Raw genomic sequence first — 20,291 nt, forward strand, 5'->3', positions numbered from 1 at the left:
TTTGATGGATGAATGTTCCTCACGCGATGTGTGATTCCTTGAACGTATGAGACTCCGACCACTCTGCAATATACAGTGCCCTGTCCTCTTGCCCATGGGGAAGACTAGGCTTTAAGCTTGACAGAACAGTACTTTTCCGTCAATTGCTTGCTACTTTGGTGCACAGCTGTTAGGCTAATATTACATATGTCCTTAAAGCAGCCTAGATTAGCAAAATAGAATGGAAACTAAGGGCATTGCTGACAACAACCACCACCAGCGGAAGAGTGCCTGCGATGGGGAGGGGTGCAGATCTACTTATGTGTGTAATGGCTCAGAGTTGGATTGCATTGGAAAACACAACCTCCACAGATGCTGAAATTTGTTAAAATGCACTTTGAGCATCTTGACCTGTAAAATCTGTTATGAGGGATACCAAGCGGTGGGTTCCATGCAGCCCACACCTCACCAGTCCAGTGTCCCTCAGTTGCAGCGGTAGAGGAACATTGGCAATGGTACAGATGCTGTGCGCTGTTGGAAATGGATGTGCCCTCAGCAAATAGCACAAAAGTAAAAACCAAATTAGTCAACAACAGTAGTATTTAAGAGAAATGTTGAAGATATATTTTAATGCACTTGTTATGGTCAGTTTAGACTTTTAACGTGATGTTCTGCCTTCTCTATTGTAATTAGCAACTCTGGACAACTGGTTTGTTTATCAAGGCGCGGAAGCAAAATTGCATTGGAAAAAAGGATGAACGCTAAAACGAGCTGAGATATGCTATTATATATTTCCAAGGCTTTTCCTGTTGCTGTCTATCTGATTATTACCATGAAAGTGGTCAGCAGAAGATCTTGGTTGTGGCATCCATTCACGTTCCTGAGTACAGTTTTCACAAGTCAAAAATGAAAGTCAAAAAGCCAATGTGGGGAAAAAATATCAGCGCACCTATTCTGCAGTTTGGACTTCCACCGGTCATGCTCACACAGCATGCTGTTGTATTTACTCAGTATTCTCGTGTCAGTAAGGTGGCACTTTCTTTAATAAGAGGGTCAAGAATTTGCAGCGAGAAAGAGTGATATTTGAACAGGAATCCCCACAGAAGAAACATTACTTTTGAGGGGAAAAATTATAATGGCTGGGATGCAACAATTCAAGACATATAAAGAGTGGCTTTCACTGTAATTTCTACCAGATGTGCTAAGTGAAGCTACAGTGCAAATCTGCTGATCGATGTTCTTGGCACTTGAGGTTAAGCACATTGGACGTGATTATTTTCTGCTCACCACTGACCTTTTGTAAACAAAGCCTTTTTATTATATTAATAGGCTATATAATGTGGACGTCTTGGATCCTTGCTATGATGTCTAACTAGAATATCAATCATATGCTGGATTCGTGGCCTAGCCTAGTCGACGCAAAGACACTGAACAGTTTCTGCAATGCAAACAGTAAACGTTAAATGAACCTGGATTGCACTGTTCCCTTGGTTGAATCAACTTTTCTGGTTGATTGGCTTAGAGTTTAAAAGAAGCTTGGGGGCAAGGGAGACTTTAGCCAAACGAAATGAATGAGGGGTATGGACAGGTTAAATAGTGAGGAACTGTTCCCACTCAGGAGAACATCAAAAACTGGAGGGCACAGATTCAAAATAATTGGCAAAAGGATTAAATGTGATGTAGGGAAACATTTTTTCACCCAGAGGGTGTTTGGAGTCTGGGACAAACTTCCTGAGAGGGTGGTGGAGACAGGTTCAATCGAGGTATTCAAAAGGGAATTGGATTGCTACCTGAAAAGAGAGAATGTGCAAGGTTACGGGGATAAGGCAGCGGAGTAGGATTAGGTGGGATGCTCTTTCAGAGAGCCAGTGCAAACTCGATGGACTGAGTGGCCTTCTTCTGCCCTGTAAAGATACTGTGATACCACGAGTTTGGGAGTGGGCAAGTAGTTATAAGAGCTGAAATTGACAGCATGTCAGGAATCCAGCAGGAAGCCCCCAGCTCCCGCTTGTAAATGCAGTTTCTTTGGCTACTTACAAGAAATCTTCTTGGGAGAGGCAGGTTGCCAATTTAAATACATTAAGAGGGAATTAATAGCAATTTTAACTGGAGTTTAACACCTAAGTGCATGGATTTCCATGGCTTTCTGAAACATGCAAGGCCATCGGACATTGGGAATTAAGGGGGGCTAATCAAGTGACATGCAAAATATCCTTTAAATATTCAACCCTCACACCTGCTTCCTTGCCTAAGTGAAAGACTTCCACAACTACAGAGGTGATTTTCACGACTTTCGAGGCCATTTCTACTGCTTAGAGTCTTACATGTCTGTCGTCTCATTTAGCACATCTGGTATAAATTACAGTGAAAGCCACTCTTTATACATCTTGAATTGTTACATCCCAGCCATTATAATTTTCCCCCCTCAAAAGTAATGTTCCTTTTGAGGAGATTCCTGTTCATTTCATCATAAATACCACTCTTTTTCACTGACCCTCTTCTTAAAGAAAATACCACATTACTGACACTAGAAGACTGAGTAAATACAACAGCTTGCCCTAAGTATGACTGGTATAAGTCCAAACTGCAGAATACTTTCACTGATATTTTTTCCCCACATTGATCTATTCTTTCCATCTGTCAAACATTTGTCCAGCAAGGGTGCCACTTATGCAGCGTTAGCTTGGACCTCAGATGAGGACCAAGATGGGCAGCAGCAGGAACAATAACAGCCTTCCACAGGAGAGATGATGAGCACAGAGATGTAGCCTTCAGAAGGTGATACCACCCCCCCACAGTGGGATTTTATTTGGCTTATTCTTTCATGGGATATGGGTGTCATTGGCAAGACCAGCATTTGTTGCCCATCCCTAATTGCCCTGGAACCCTGAGTTGCTTGCTAGGCCTTTTCAGAGGGCAGTTAAGATTCAACCATATTACAGCGGCTGAAATTTTCCAGACCCTCCAGCCAGTGGAATCTTCCGGTCCCGCCAAAGGCAATGGACCTGTGAATGGCCCCGACGGGCTGGAAAAGTCCACTCTGTGTGCCAGGAGTCACTTGTAAAGATGGCAGCTCCTTCCCTAAAGGACATTAGTGAACCAGATGTTTTTTATTAAGACAATCATTGATCGCTTCATGATCACTATGTTTTCGATTCCAGATTTATTAATTCAATTTAAGTTCCGTGGTGGGATTTGAACCCATGCCCCAAGAGCAATGGGTTTCATTGACATTACCACTTCACCACCTTCTCCTCTTATAGGGGTCTCATGTCATATGGCCGCTGACATTTGCAACCTCCTGGAAGAAGACCCCCTGCCAAGGCTGTCAAAGTCACCACCAACCTTAATTTATTCAAACCTGACTCTTTCCGAGGTTCTGCAGGAGATATTTGCAGACTCTTGCGTTCTGATGCCCACAACCACATCACGCTGGTGACCTGTGCCATGTTTTTCAGGACTGGGAATTAAGTGCACTTTTCAACCAGTGACACTAGACGGACTGAGCATGTGCTTGGCTTTACATCTCTGACTAACTTCCCACAGGTCCAGGGAGTCCTCAGCTGCACACACGTGACAATCGAAGCGCCATTCCAAATCACCCTGGAGCCTTCATCAATCACAAGAGCCTCCACTCCATCAATGTGAAGGCTATATCCATCCCCAAAGAGATCATCATACTTGATGTTTTCGTCCTATACCAGTCCACCATCCCTGAGCTGTTCAGATTGCTAAGCAGAGTTAGTGGCTAGCTCCTTAGGGCTACCCACCGATAACGCCTGTTAAGAGCCCAGGCAATGGTGACCAAGAAAGATTCAGTCAAAGCCATCAGACCATGAGACCTGTCACCAAGCAGGCAATCAGAGTGCTGAAGGTGCAACTTAGGTGCCTGGACATACAGGGGCACCCTTGAGCATGCACCAGCTTGTGTATCAATTACTGGGGATCCGTTACTACAGTTTATTCATCCGTTCTTATATCTGGACAATCCTGCAACTTTCATCTTGACTGAGACTTTTTAAATATTTCAGCTGATATAGTGTTGGACAATCAATGCAGAGAAGTATTGAGGCTGCAGAGTTGTGATTTTTATGGGGACTAATGAAGATATCTTGGACAAGTCACACACCGATAAAGAGGTGCTAGTAAAACCTGAGACCAAAAGAACACTGCTGACCAAGATCAGGAAGAGAGAGTTGGAATTTCTTGGGCACATAATAAGAAATCATGATTTTAAAAGTCTGATGCTGATGAGAAAGATTGATGGGAAAAGAGATCGAGGTGGACAAAGAACTTTCTAAAGAGCCTCGCAAACTGGATGAATGTACCATCAACAAAGATGATTCATGCCTGTCGAGTAAGATTGACATGGAGGTCCATGGTCACGAATGCCCTCTTAGGGCATCATTCTTGAAGAGAGAGAGAAAGATAGAGTCATGCAGGTTGTCATGCAGCTCGCACTAATTTGTCGTGAAACCCAGTAGTCAGGTGCTAATGGGTTAAAAAGCCACTGACAAATTTGTTACTGAAACTTCCTGGCTTCCCATGGATTACCAGGCTCCCCTTACTGTCAGCGCATCTTTTACTCATCCTGGATTTGTTTTGTGTGCTGAGTATCCTGCACTTTGCAGAATATATATCTTATTCTTTCTGTTCTCGGTTCAAGTTGGTATTCAGTATTTAATAGATTAGTTAAGTCCATTAGTGTCACGTTTAGAATGGATCAGACTTGCTAGATATTGCGCTTTTGAGATTAATTGCTATACCAGTTGATGAGTCACGAAATACAGAGGATGTTGCAGTCTGAACAGGTTTATAAAGAAAGGAAGAATTGCCTTTCTGTCGCGCTTTTTACGACCATTGAATATCTCAAAACGGTTTACAGCCAATAAAGTGCTTTTTGAAGTGTTGTAATGTAGGAAATGCAGCAGCTAGTTTGTGCTCAAGCAGCATTGTGATAATGACCAGATAATCCGTTTTTTGTGATGTTGATTGAGGGATAAATATTGGCCGGGGCACCGGGGATAACTCTCTTACTGTTCTTCAAAATAGCGCCATGGGATCTTTCACATCCACCCGAGCAGGCAGGCGAGGCCTCGGTTAAATTTCTCATTGGAAAGACTGCACCTCCGTCAGTGTAGTGATCCCTCAGCACTGCACTGGAGCATGCTGTCCTCAAATTTATTTTCTTGAACTGAATGCCAGTGTTATACAGCACGAGGTTAGTTTTAAAATTGGTTTTGAATCTGAAATACTTTTGGCAATTATAAAACCATTATTAGCCAATATTGTGCCATCAATATTCACAGCATCATTATTCCTGTTTGACTAAAACTGTCAATGGTAATAGATTTCAAGGTTTCAGCCTATTCTGTGAAGATTCTCATTTGCATCCCTACATGAAATTGTTGATCATTCAGCTGTAACCAAAGCAGATGTAGAAAGAATCTACAACTTGTGGAAGTGGCCACGGAAAAACTTGTTGAGGAAATGACCTTGAAAATTAAAAGATATTATTTGCACTCTTAATTTTCCCAGTGTTCTTGAAAATCTTATTTTAAAGACGCCCAATAAACAAAATAGATATCATAAATACTTTTCCTAGAATTTTACTAGATATTTATCACCAAACTGTCTCATTATAACTTTCACATGGAATAAATTTTCTGCTGTTAACATTGCAAGGAGCACGGGCTCTATAAGAATAGAATTTAACACATTAGATCTGTATACATTTTTAGTATCAGCTCTGTTATCATTGTGGTTCTTAGATGGAGTTGTTCATGATTTTAACTTATAGGTACTGCTGGAGGCAAGACTGTTGGTAAACTCTACCTTCTATTGAGCATAATACTATCTACTGTACAGGCTTAGCACAAGGCTTTACATGGCACTATCTCTCTCCATGCTCTGTTGTCATGTGATCTTACATCACTGATGATGTAGACCATATATTTGCATATTTAACATTAATCCTTTATGCTACATCAGCTTGTTCCATGATAATTTCCAATATCCACATTTATAATGCAAACTGACCTGAAATTATATCATCTCCCCATTAGTGTTTCAGTTTTACTCAGCTCTACAGCCTGTAGTGCAGAGAAAAATGCACTGCTTCTCTACTTCCCAAAATTCTGGAACACTTGCTCCAACTCATGAAAGGACCAAGAACCAGAGGGCACAGATTTAAAGTAATTGGTAAAAGAAGCAAAAGCAACATGAGAAAAAACTTTTTCATACAGTGAGTGGTTAGGGTCTGGAAAGCACTGCCTGAGAGTGTGGTGGAGGCAGGTTGAATCAAGGCATTCAAAAGGGAATTAGATGGTTATCTGAAAAGGAAGAATGTGCAGGACTACAGGGAGAAAGTGGGAGAATGGCACTAGGTGAATTGCTTATTTGGAGAGCCGGCGCAAACGTGATGGGCTGAATGACCTTTGTCTACACTGTAACAATTCTGTCATTCCTTAATTATAAATAACAGTGTAAAACTACCTTTAAGATGCTCCTTAAAACATCCAACTTTGGTCACCTGTCCTATTATCCACGATTGTAGCTCAATGTCAAATTTGTTTGATAAAGCGCTTGCAAAGGGCTTTCGAGCGTTCTACAGACCTACATTGTGGGAAGACAATTCTTTGAATCTCTAGCCTCACTTGAGGCACGTCACTTTTGTACATATTCTCTGCTCATGGCCTTTTGAATAATCAGTTTATGGTTATGTTATCCACATTGCTTGACATTTTGAATCATTGTCCTTTCAATCATCTTTTCTCCACAGTAATAAGTTAACTTCTGTGAATCTCTCCTCGAGACTTAGATCCTGTAATTATCCTTGTTGCTGTTCATTGAAATACGGTCCCCATCACTCACACCGTCCCTGTTTATCCCCGACAGCTCTCTATATCTGACAAATGGCACTGACGGCTTGCCATCCCCAGTAGCATCAATTTTGTAAGGGTGCTGCTTAAGTCATATTAAACAAACCGGCCATTTTGGATACTTCAAGTAGCCATCCATGCTCATCGTCCACTGCTGTTCACGCTGTAGACCTGGCTTAATGTATCTGAATCACCTCCTCATTGAAAGTTAATTTCGGAAAATATTCGTAAATGCGACAGCAGTTCAGGAAATTTGGAATTAGCCAGGGCACTTCAAAGGCAACAGCAGATGATATTACAAACAAAGGAACAAATGAATAAAAAAAAGTCATCAGTGCCAGGCTTCACAGGCAGCACCACATCACTTTTAGGGGGGCTCACGGGCAGGTCTCTACCTACAAGATCAGCCATATGTGGGCAGCTTTTCAATTGCTGCAGGGCTAGGGCTTGCTTGGGGAAGGGGGAGAAGTGGCCTCAGGCAAGGGAAGAGGCTACAGGGTGAGGGCTGTACTGTGGAAGGAGGGTATCCCAGGGTGTGTGTGGGGGCAAGTGTTGATCTGTGCAAGTAGCAATTCAGCTGTTTAAATTTATATAAATCCAAATGCGTGTGTCCTGCAGTATTGTAATGCATTTGAATCAGCTCCTATGTTATATGTTAATTCCTGAGGACATTAGAAGTTCTGAAGAAGAGTCGTACTGGACTCGAAACGTTAACTCTGTTTCTCTCTCCACAGATGCTGCCAGACCTGCTGAGTTTTTCTAGCACTTCCTGTTCTATTTTGCCATACCTTTCTTTGCTAATAAGATACAACATTGTCGAATGTGGGAACAGCGATGATAACATGTAGGGGAAAACATAAAACTTCGTCTTGAATAAAATTCAGGACCGATGAATAAGTTGGGACAATGATTGGTTGAATACTTTGATGAGGCGCTTTGGTAACCCAGCAGTAATTCAGATTAGTGTCAGTCACGTTTTTGTGTTTTTTTTTTAAATTCAGAATCACAATTGGAATTTGATGATTGTTCTCCTTTACCCCCTTTTTTTCTCTTAGACCAATAGGCCACGACATCAAAAGAGGCGAATGTGTCCTGGCAAAAGGTACCCACATGGGGCCTTCCGAGATCGGCCTTCTAGCAACGGTTGGGGTGACTGAAGTTGAAGTTCACAAGTTTCCTGTGGTGGCAGTGATGTCCACAGGAAATGAAGTAAGCTTTATTACCTCTGAGCATGCGGTTGGGGAGGGTGATCTAACCCCTTGCGTGTACATGCGTTTAAATGCAGAACACACAGAACCCTCTTAATTTTAACCAAAACGATCAGTCAAGTTAGACCGGTTGATTTAATGAGCAGTGATGTCAGCTTAGAGAGTTATCAAATAAAAATACAATCAGAGTAGAGTTTACAATGTAAGGAGGGGGGCGGGGGAAACAATCCCTGTTTCTCACTCAGCTGGTTTCCTGCTCATTCTATTCTTTTTTTTTAAACGGGTGAACAGTTTAAGCCAGGTTTGTTTTAAAAAGTGACGGTGATTTCACAATTTTGCACGAACCACCCAATTTTTTTTTGAGCTATTGAGATAAAAGCAAAATACTGCAGATGCTGGAGATCTGAAAGAAAAACAGTCAGTAAAACTGATGTTTCCATTAGTAGGAGAGACTAGGACCCGAGGGCACAGCCTCAGAGTAAATGGAAGACCTTTTAGAACAGAGATGAGGAGAAACTTCTTTAGCCAGAGAGTGGTGAATCTATGGAATTCATTGCCACAGAAGGCTGTGGAGGCCAGGTCATTGAGTGTATTTAAGACCGAGATAGATAGGTTCTTGACTGGTATGGGGATCAAAGGTTACGGGGAGAAGGCAGGAGAATGGGGTTGAGAAACTTATCAGCCATGATTGAATGGCGGAGCAGACTCGATGGGCCGAATGGCCTAATTTCTGCTCCTATGTCTTATGGTCTTATGCTGTAAAAACTCAGCAGGTCTGGCAGCATCTGTGGAGAGAGAAAAACAGAGTTAACGCTTCAAGTTCTTCTTCGAATAATCGTCACATTGGACTCGAAACTCTGTTTCTCTCTCCACAGACGTTGCCAGACCTGCTGAGTTTTTCCAGCACTTTCTGTTTTTTATTTTAATTAAGTACAGTGGACTTGCTTTAACAGGCAGTTCATTTTTGTTTTAAATATTGATGCAACACAAAAGCTGTCATTTCTATTTAACTTTGAGGAAATTTCATTTTTAATTGCTTAAAATTCTACTGGGGTGATTTATGTTTTGTTTCTGTCCATGATCACAAAACTGTTAGTGCAGTAGGAGGCCATTCGGCCCATCATGTCTGCATCAGCTCTTCAAATGAACATTATGACTTAGTGCAATTCTCTTGCCTTTTCCCCACAACCCAGCACATTCAAATAATCATCTCGAATGCCTCGATTGAACCTGCCTCCACCACATTTTCAGGCAGTGCGTTCCAGACCCGAACCACTCACTGTGTGATAAAGTTTTTTCTCATGCCGCATTTGCTTCTTTTGCAAATCACTTTAAATCTGTGTCCTCTCGTTCTCGATCCTTTTGCGAGCAGGGACAGCTTCTCCCTATCTTCTCTGTCCAGCCCCCTCATGATTTTGAACTATCAAATCTCCTTTTAGCCTTCTCTCCTCCAAGGAGAACCATCCCAACCTCGCCAATAAACAAAACCTCATCATCTCAATTTAATAACATTCCAACTGGTTTATAATGTTTTGGAGCAAGGCAGTGATGAAGTAGAAAACGCTGAAGCAGACAAAACAATAAGATGGAATTAGACTCGCAGTTTCATCCACGGGCCGAGGGGGTAGTGAAAATGGATGTTCCTGGTGATCAAGAACAGAGGAGACCTCCGTAATCATCTCCATTCAGCGGGAGGAGAATTTGGAAATAATTGAGAAATGATGCATGCCTAAAAAATTGAAATAAACATTTTCTAAGATCAGAAATCCTTTCCTCAAATACTAGGTTCCTGGGTTCCATCTGTATTTCCAATCTGTAAATATTCAATTTTACAGCTTAAACATTAGATTTTAACTTTCCCATATGATTCATTTATTTTTAAAATTAGTGATAAGGAAATTTTTTGCAGAACTAGTAACACTGGATAAAGAGTTAACAAGGGGGACTGAGCTCAGTTTTCTTTTAGTCAGCAAATTAAAAAGCAAATTTGGACCGTTTTTCTTTACTGCTATCACAGTACACATTAACGATAAAGCATCCACAGGTGACACAGTATTTTGCTCTCCCCATCAATTTTACTGCTGAATGATAGAATGCAAGTTCATCCAAACAATTGTTCATACCTTAGTTTCCTATTTCATTTCTTGCAATCAGAGGAGAGGTACTTTGAAGTTCCTTATAAGCGAGATAGGTCTGTGAGTCCTTGATCTGTGCACGTGCACTTTCCAACAAGCTATAAAAGAATACCCAAGACAATGCATTTTTCATCAACTGAAATTAAGCTCAACCCGCAACTCATACATTTTCACATTTCTTCTTTATCCCACATTAACCCACATGACACTAGAATACAGTGTATCACAAGATAACTGGATTAGGAAGACCCTTTGGCCCATCCTAATGTATCCATCCAGATGCACCCCCTGCCACCCATCCCATTTCCACATTCATTTATTTCTTAAATAATGCCAAGGTTTTCACTTCCATTCTTCCACCTGCAAGTCCAATCCACCTATTGAAAATGTTGTGTAAAGAAGAAATTCCTGGTATCAGTACCAAATGTTACTGGTTTTAACCCTTACCACCTTCCTTCTCCATCCAGCCTTGCCCCATAACTTAGACCTCCAACAAAATGGTCAGTGTGGTGATGTTTCTCTGCATTGCTTCCAACGCCTGAATGTCTCCCTGATGTCTTGTCAACCAGAATTGGATGTGGACCTCAAGTTGTCTTTTTAAAATTGTTTCATGGGATGTGGGCATCGCTGGCAAGGCCAGCATTCATTGCCCATCACTAATGGCCTTTGAACCGAGTGGGTGGCCACACCATTTCAGAGGGTTGTTAAGAGTCAACCGCATTTGCTCTGGAGTTACATGTAGGCCAGACCGGTTAAGGATAGCAGATTTCCTTCCCTAAAGGACATCAGTGAACCAGATGGGTTTTTACAACAATCGACAATGGTTTCATGGTCACCGTTACTGAAACTAGTTTTTGAATTCCAGATTATTTATAGAGCTTAAATTCCACCAGCTGCCACGGTGGGATTTTTGATCCCTTGTCCCCAGGGTATTAGCCTGGGCTTCTGGATTTACTAGTCCAGTGACATTACTACTACACCATTGTCTTTCCCAAAGTCTAGCCAGAGTCGACAGTAGTCTAGCCAGAACACTATAATCTAGCCAGAGCACCATACAGTTTAATGATGAATTGTAATCTATTATTTTGGCTATTACAGTTCAACACTGTCTTGGCCTTAATATTGCTGAAATGAGAGACATGTTGCCAAAGCTTTTTGTCTTGCACTCATCAGGACAAACGCAAGAATGCCAAATTTAAAACGATCACAACAATTTATACTACAGTTGAAAAGGTTGCTGATCGGTTGACAAGTGAACTGATTGGCCAGAGCATTGCCTTGGAGAAAGCAACAGGGAACTATAAGCTCCCCAAGCTCCCAGGTAATTTTTAAAAAGGCACAAGGCTTGAACATATTCCTTTTGTTTGCAGAGAATTGGTCCTCATGTATGAATGTATGTCGCTTCTAGCAAGTATAAATGAGCCACATTATGAGCTCCACCAATTATCTTAAATTGTTTGTTAGTGTGCCTATTAGCACACTCAGGATTGTTCAACAGGCGCTGCCCAATCGTGGAGTCACATCTAACAGTTGATGTTTTGTTTTGGATTTTGCAAACATGGGCTGGTTGACCACAGTCTATACTCTGCCCATTACGAACAACTAAAGGAACATGCTGTTTGATTTGATCATCCAGTCGTTGTGATGTACAGCCTGCATCAGAGTAGCGATCATGATAGGCAGTTCATAGAGTTATGGGATTGTGTGTTCTTTGTAATTATTGCCATCTTATTCATTACGGTACATCGCTTGGCTTCTCGGGGAAGTGCCCTCCATCTAAGACCTGGAATGGGAGAGAAACTTGTCTGATGCCTTGGTGTCTAAAGTTTCTGAAAGTGATCTTGCCTTCATAAGTCAAGTGCCTTGGGCTCATTATTTGTGTGGACAATAATTACAAGATAGGTAATGTGACCCAAAACATAAAATGCTGGAAAAATAGGTCTGACAGCATCTGTGGAGAAGAGCAAAGTTAGGGTTTCCAGTCCGTATGATCCTTCAACAGAACTAAGTAGAACTAGGAAAGGGGTGAAATATAAGCTGGTTTAAGGGGGTAATCCCCTTAAACCAGCTTATATTTCACCCCTTTCCTATTTCTACTTAGTTCTGTTGAAGGGTCATGAGGACTCGAAACGTCAACTTTGCTCTTCTCCACCGATGCTGCCAGGCCTGCTGAGTTTTTCCAGGTATTTCTGTTTTTGTTTTGGATTTCCAGCATCCGCAGTTTTTTGTTTTTACCATTGACAATCCCTTTGTCCTTTAGTTCATGACATCTTTGTCAATCCCTCCTTTGTCCTCACCTTTCGCTTGGCCTTCTATCCAGCTCCACCTGCCTCACCCCCCTTAAACAGTATAAATTTAATCACACTTCTCTTCAGCTCTGAAGAAGGGTCATACGGACTCGAAACGTTAACTTTGTTTTTCCCTCTCCACAGCTGCTGTCAGACCTGCTGAGTTTTTCCAGCATTTTCTGTTTTTGTTTCAGATTTCCAGCATCCGCAGTATTTTGGTTTTATCTTAGTAGGTAATTTGACCATTCTGGTAACCCTCCTTAGTTTTGCGTTTGTTTCCTTTTCTAGAAAAAAAAATGGTTTACCCAGCAATGTGCAACCAGATTATCAGCTCACAACAGTAAATCAAGTAGTGATCGATTGATATTTTAATCTGCGTGGTTTGCTCCTACAGCTCCTGAATCCTGAGGACGAACTAACACCAGGAAAGATTCGGGACAGCAATCGTTCAACCCTTCTGGCAACAATTCAGGAACATGGATACCCAACCATCAACCTGGGAATCGTTGGAGATAAGTAAGCCCTGTCATACAATATCGTGCAACTTTTAAAATCTAAAGGTGATTGTTAATTGTATACACCTTCCAGGTTTAAAAGACATCAGCTTTTCTCACCTCATTAAGAATTGACCAGTGACACATTTGAGATTATTTGTCACAAATTATGCTGCTAATTTCCCCTTCGTGCTATTTTCAACCTGATCAGTGAATTTGTTCATCTAAATTTCCATCTACTATTTTAAAACATTTTTAAGAGATTAGTCAATACTTCAAAATAGTGCAAGTATGAATTTGGACCTGTGAATTCAACAGTGCGTACAGAGCATAAGCAGTTCCATCTTTCTTGCTCCTATGTGGTCTGAAGGATAAAATAGGTATACAGTGAAGTTTACGGTTTATAAATTTACATTTTTTAATAGAAACCTGATTACATGGATTGAATAGGGGAATAGTTGCTGATTAGTCTTGTTGTCATTGACCAACCATAAACTCTTCAAGTTGGCAATCTGCATTTCAACCCATAAATCAGCTTCAGAGGAGTGTCAGCCAATCAGATGATTTGGAGGTCAGCGTTGGAAGCTGTCAGAAATAATTATACTTGCCAATTACTCTGAAAGGGTTAATATCTCTAGTAAGGTCCTGGATTGAGGAATGCCATTACAATGTTCATTATTCATGCCAACTGTAATTTCTAGCCTATTCACAGCTAACTAAAAATACGCAGCAGGTTCATACATATTAGCTAGTGTTTGGATGGGAGCCTTCATCAAAATTCAGTTCTAAGGTTTTGTTTCAATGATACTAACTTAACCAGATCCATAGTGTGGAACAAGCTACCATCTGACGTGGTAAATGCGGGCTCACTCTTAAGTTTTAAGAATAAATTAGATAGATACATGGATGGGAGAGGTCTGGAGGGTTATGGACTAGGTGCAGGTCAATGGGACTAGCGGAATAATATTTCGGCACAGACTAGAAGGGCCGAATGGCCTGTTTTCTGTGCTGTAGCGTTCTATGGTTCTATGGTTCCATTTGAAGCTGCTCAAAAGTTAAAGTTTAAAATAGTTAAATCAACATGCATATATAATTATGCATACAGCAGTCCAGATGTCCTCCAGCTCCCCCATTTCATATCCGATTACCATTTAAGTGATTCAATGGATTTTGCCTTCCCTGTGGAGGGGGGGGGCATGTAAAACGGGGTGGGTGCCCATCCCGTCACCTTCCCACTCACCCAGGGGAGGGGAGGAGGGGCGGGCGCCAATTTCGGCAGCCTGCCCGCCATATTTAAATGTACAATTAAGGGTCAACTAGGCCTGTTATCAAGCCTATTGACCCTGGTAACATGCTGCCCACGCCATAAAACATTTGGCGTGGACAGCAGGGTGGGAGCAGGAAGCCTGATTTTTTTCAACTGAAATGTTTAAAGGGCAGGAAGGAGGGGGAAGGGTCGTTCTTTGGGGGCTGCCCTTTGCCAATGATGGGATGCCCCCCCCCACCCACTTATATTGAACCCCCCTCCCCACCACCTTGCTTCCTACCTGTTCCCTCCCTTAAACCCACCCTCTTCCCCCCCCCCAACCTCAACCCCCAAGCTGCCCCTTTCCCTAACCTTCACAAACCCTCCTGGCCAAAGACCCCAGCCTTGGGGCCCTCTCTTCACCAGCAATTCCAACAGTGGCCACTGACACCTTTCTGGTGGCTGGCAGTTCCAGAGGGCAGGACCTCCGCCCCTCCTTGTGGTGGACGTCCCATTCAGCTCTCGTCAATGAGCCCCGCAGTGCTTTATGGCTGAGGGGTGGGTCAGTCTGGAGCATGTTGGCCAGTGTGGTCTCTGGGGTGGGGGCAGGGGGGTGCTGCCCTCTCCACCATCCCCATATTATTCTGACCTTTGTGTGAGGAAGAATTTCCTGAGACAATCCTTCAATTAGCTTGGCCCTGTGTCCCTTCATCCTATTCTAAACAGTTTAATTTCCAGCAATATTCTGGAGTTCCATTTCCCATCTTGTATACCTCCTTAAGATCACTTCCTAAACATCTTCCTTCCAGGTTGGAAAGCCCAAATCCCCAACTTTTCCTCATAACTCAGACTTCTAACACTAGGCATCAGCCATGTGCTTCCTCTCTACATTGCCTCCACTTGGAAGTTTCCCTTTTAGTCTCATCAATCAGAGTACTAAAGATGTTGCCTAACGCTGCACATACATGACTTGATCTGAGATACGTCCTGCCATTTTGGCTGTGCAGTTCAACAGGAACCCAGAACTGCAAAGTTGCACTGAAGTCCATGCAACTATTTTTATTTCCAAACTTAAAACGTCTGTAACCTTTTGAAGAATATTTGTGCTCAGAAGGTAGAATCGAGATTGGTTGCAAAATGCTAAAAGGTATACCAGACATAAAACCATAAGCTAAACCTTCCTCACCGTACATATCTCCAGAGCCCTTCAGAAAATTAATTGCATGCCTTCAGCACTTGCACTCCTGCATTAATTTTTAAATCTATTGTGGTTGTAAATGATAGCAGGATGCTTGAGCCTGTATTGCCCTTCGACTAAAGTGATTGATTATTGGGTACATCTGCAGCTTAAGTTACGATAAACTCTTTAAAGTGTTTAAGCAGGACTTGTTCTTATCTGATGGGCTCTTGGTTTAATTAGCAAGTGCAGTTGAGGTTTCTAAAACCTATAGCCTTTGACCACAGTGATGAAAATTAAGTCTCCCTTTGCCACATAACGATCCCACACGTCATTCTGTCACAAGATTCAGTATCCTACGAGTGGAAAAGCATCTCAGAAGGGTTGGCAAGTGAAGCGATTTTTGGCTTGTTGTGCTCAAATAATGCTTGCCCTGATCTCAGGGATAAATGATTGTTTCCATGGATTTCAGGGCAATAGGTGATTACTGGAGAGAAGCAACTCTCATCAAGGACAGAAGGAATATTTCCATTCATTGTTATCCCTCTTCTGGATTTTGAATGCGGGTTTCCAGTATTCAAATGGAATGTGCTTCCCCCACAATTGTCAATGCACTGTGCTATCCTCTAGTTATTAAAGTAAACTGGCAATGAATTAATGGTGTACTTTTTCACCCTGACACCTGGACAACTTCTTCAGTTTTAAAGTTGTCTCTTCCTGGATAGCGTACGTGATCAAAAACTAAAAAGATTTAAAATTGCTGTTTTGTTCTCAGTTAATTGTTACATTAATTAACTTCATTGTTAATTGTCATTTTGCTTTAAGATGAACTCAGGAACATGATAGCTTTTGTTTCTTTTGAAGTGATATTCACAGCCAGAGAAAGATAGATCATGCTGAGCTGGAATTTCACTACAATTCACTGAGCATTGCATGCAGTGCTATATATCATTCATTTGCTACTTCAATTTAAAATGACTAAGTTATGTACGTTCTATCTCTTGAAAACCTATCCTTCACGGCTGCAAAATTAATCTCTAACAAGATGCAAAATGAACAGAATATTTACGGTTTGGCTTTTAAATAATTTCCTGGTTTTGTACATCAGAGATGTAAATCAAGTACCTGAAAGGTACACAAGGGGGAAAGGAATAAAAGGTTATATTAATAGGGTGAGATGAAGTAAGTTTGTTGGAGGCTCGAGTGGAGCATAAACACTGGCACAGACCTGTTGGACTGAATTGCCCTGTTTCTGTGCCATAGAGGTTCACATACTTTAAAGCCTTAAAAATTATTTCTTCAAGCTTTAAGAAATATCTTAATTTTTCAAAAGGCTTTTCATTCAGGATGTGAGTCTTCCCTCAGTTCTTACTATGGCAGGTGGGTGGTAAATGCCAAACTGCCCTAATCCCAGATGGAAAATTGAAGCAGCAGCCACAACTATTTTGCAATTTGTACTTAATTCGAGATGTGGGCTTTGAGTTCAGTAAAAAGAAGGCCACCAAGTCTTATAGGTTTCTTACAAAACTAAATTAAACCTTTATTAATAGAAGAAATGATTTTAAGCATATACATTGATCTACAAATTACTACTATGATAACTTCTAAATCCTCTAATTAATCTAAGCCCCAGTTACACCTCCGTTAAGGCAACAGTGAGAGACACAATACCCTGAACAGTCAAATTCAAAGTGAGTTTTTCTCAGCTTCAGTTCCTTGTAAACAGCAGCTTGAGGCTTAGATGCTGGAGGCTTTTCACACATGTTAGATTTTAGAATGCCTTCCTTGCACACAGCCTTCTCTCCTTTATACATATTTTCCCATTTGAATGCAAATTCCCATTGTTTCACTATGTCTTTAGACTTTTACCTCTCTAATAATAAAAATCCATCAAAGTACCTATTTTACCAGCACTTTTTTTTATTATTCACTCACAGGATCTGGACTTCGCTGGCTGGGCCAGCATTTATTGCCCATCCTTAGTTGCCCTTGAAAAGGTGGTAGTGAGCTGCCTTCTTGAATGGCTGCAGTCCCTGTGGTGTAGGTACACCCACAGTACCAATTTTACTGAATTGGACTAGCCATATAAATACAATGGCTACAAGAGCAGGTCAGAGGCTAGGAATCCTGTGGCAAATAATTCACCTCCTGACTCCCCAAAGCCTGTCCACCATTGACAAGTCAGGAGTGTAATGGAATACTTCCCACTTGCCTGGATGAGTGCAGCTCCAACAACCATGAAGAAGCTTGACACCGTCCAGGACAAAGCAGCCCGCTTGATTGGCACCACATCCACAAACATTCACTCCCACCACCAATGCACAGTAGTGGCAGTGTGTACCATCTACAAAATGCACTGCAAGAATTCACCAAGGCTCTTTCGACAGCACTTTCCAAACCCACAACCACTAACATCTAGAACAACAAGGGCAGCAGATAGATGGGAACACCACCACTTGGAAGTTCCTCTCCAAGTCACTCACCATCCTGACTTGGAAATATATAGCCATTCCTTCACTGTTGCTGGGTCAAATTCCTGGAACTCCTTCCTAACAGCACTGTGGGTGTACCTACACTATATGGACTGCAACGGTTCAAGAAGGCAGCTCACCACCACCACCTCAAGGGCAATTGGGGATGGGCAATACATGTTGACCCAGCCAGTGAAGCCCACATCCTGTGAATGAATTTTTAAAAAATAATCCTTGGGGAAAATTAACTTCTCCTGGCTAAGTGAAACGTTTCACCCCCACTTTTGAATTCAAGCTAGTCTGGTTTATTTAAAATGCAAGTGTTCCCTTTACACCTCACACTCTAAAACTTATCCCATGTTTACCTACTTAACATTTCAAACCTAGATTATCTTCTGTTTCATCAAAGCCTTCAGACCAGCTTCCTTTAATTCAATTAAGTCCCAAACACACACACCCTTCCCCCCACCCCCACTATTACTCTACAATAAATTCCAAAAACATTCCTGACAGTTCTAAAAAGTCAACATCTCACGCTCTATCTCCATCATGTGATTCTTGTTTTTATCAAGCTTATCAGTAATAGCCTCCTCAGAACTTCACTGTCTTTTTGCTCCTAAACTTCAATCCTCTGCATTTTTCTCTTCTCTGCGTTGTCACTGTATCCATCAAGACTCATTGCATCATTTGCTTTTCCAATACCACTCAACTCTCGGCCATCTTCGGCCTTCTCTTCCTTCTACAACCATTATGCTTCTAAACCCAAGCTTGTCTTTATCTGACCACTGTGGCTTGCCTTATTTTGTCGTCTTTAACTCTTTCCAACCTTAGTAGAGCCCTGCACTTTCAGCATTGGATGATTGGCCTTGGCCTATCATCTAAGTCTCAATTACAAAGAACCAATGGGGTCATGTGCTTGTGCACCAAACTAGGCAGTCCCAGGATGTAGATTCTTTTCTGCAGTTCATAAATGTGAAGTGTTAAGCCTGGTTATACCATTGAGCCAATACCTTCTAACCCCTCCCTTTCAGCTGCTCAGCAGGCATTCTTTTCAATAAAGCAATCGGTCCTTGCCATTAATAATTCCTCCTGTCCTTTAACCACTCGGTGGTCCCCCTCCTCAGTTTCAACAGCTCATTCTTGCCAGTGAATATGCCTGGCCCCCGCCTGTTGGCTGGTTGGTGGCCACTCTTCTTACTTTGGCTGCCCATTCTGCACAGTGAATACTCTGTTCTTGACTCTAGATAGCCTTAAGTGTAACCAATCAATTTTAAACCAAGCATATTTCAATTAATGATCCGTATATTTACAACAATAGGCTGAGAGAAAATAAATATTATTTAAAACTTTGCTTATTTGTATTGTGCAATGGAGTATCATTAATTCTCAGACCCTGACCAAGCTAACACAAGGCCAAGTTAAGCAGTTTTCATCATTCCCGTTATCCTATCTTGCAGCCGATATTATATTTTGGGGTTGAATACCTTCTCAATTGCCCAACTCCCCTCCCACCCCACCTCCTCTTACCCTTCCTTCCTCTTACCCTTCCTTCCTCTCCCTTTTCCTAAACACTTGTCCTACAGTGTTGCACACTGGGCTTTAAGACTATCAACTAATCTGTTAACTGAAATAAGCCAGAATTTAGAGAAAAAAAAAACTCCTGGAAAACAACGAAGGTTTTATCAAAAGTAAAACAAAAACTTACCTGCATGCCATCTGAAGAGACAGAGCTTTGGGGAGCCTTTGTGTCACTTTTCATTGGAAGACCTGAAAGAAAAGTATATAAATCTATGTAAAGGAATCGACAGTTCAGAAGCAATTCTAGCCATTACACCTAGGAGTGACTCTTGTTCGTAATAGGCAGAGTACAGACTATATTCAACCAGCCCGTGCTTGCAAAACCCAAAACAAACATCTACTGTTAGATGTGATTCTGTGATTGGGCAGCACTTGCTGAACAATCCTCAGTGCGCTAATAACTACACTAACAACCAATTTAGGATAATAAGTTGAGCTCATAACATGGCTCATTTACATTCATACACAGGGACCTGTTCTCTACAAAGAAAAGGAATATGTTCAATCCTTGCAACCTCTTTAATTACCTGAGAGCTTAGAGCGCCTGTAGCTCCCCATTACTTTCTCCATGGCAACGTCTCAGCCAATCAGAGTCAACTTGCCAACCAATTGCCACCCTTTTCGCCTGTAATATAAATTGTTGTGATCATTTGAAATTTGGCATTCTTGTGTTTGTCCTGATGAGTGCAAAATGGAAAGCTTCGGCAACATGTCTCATTTCAGCAATATTCAAAAGCAAGTGTCCCAACACCGAACCCTGGGGATTCCCACAATAAGCCTTCCTCCAGACCATAAAACAAATGTTTACCACAGCTCCCCGTTTTCTGTCACTTA

General features: G+C 41.7%; 1 protein-coding gene across 10 annotated transcripts in view; it reads left to right on the top strand.

The window, feature by feature from the left end:
• LOC144693365 (gephyrin) overlaps positions 1–20,291 on the top strand; it is a 447,589-nt gene that overhangs the window by 392,364 nt on the left and 34,934 nt on the right. For all 10 annotated transcript variants that reach the window (XM_078563214.1, XM_078563208.1, XM_078563215.1 and 7 more), the window contains 2 exons: positions 7,916–8,069; positions 12,886–13,007. In XM_078563214.1, the coding sequence (XP_078419340.1) occupies positions 7,916–8,069; positions 12,886–13,007 (276 nt within the window). The remainder of the gene's footprint in view (positions 1–7,915; positions 8,070–12,885; positions 13,008–20,291) is intronic.

This window comes from Cetorhinus maximus, chromosome 18 (assembly GCF_964194155.1).
Source record: "Cetorhinus maximus chromosome 18, sCetMax3.hap1.1, whole genome shotgun sequence".
NCBI lineage: Eukaryota > Metazoa > Chordata > Chondrichthyes > Lamniformes > Cetorhinidae > Cetorhinus > Cetorhinus maximus.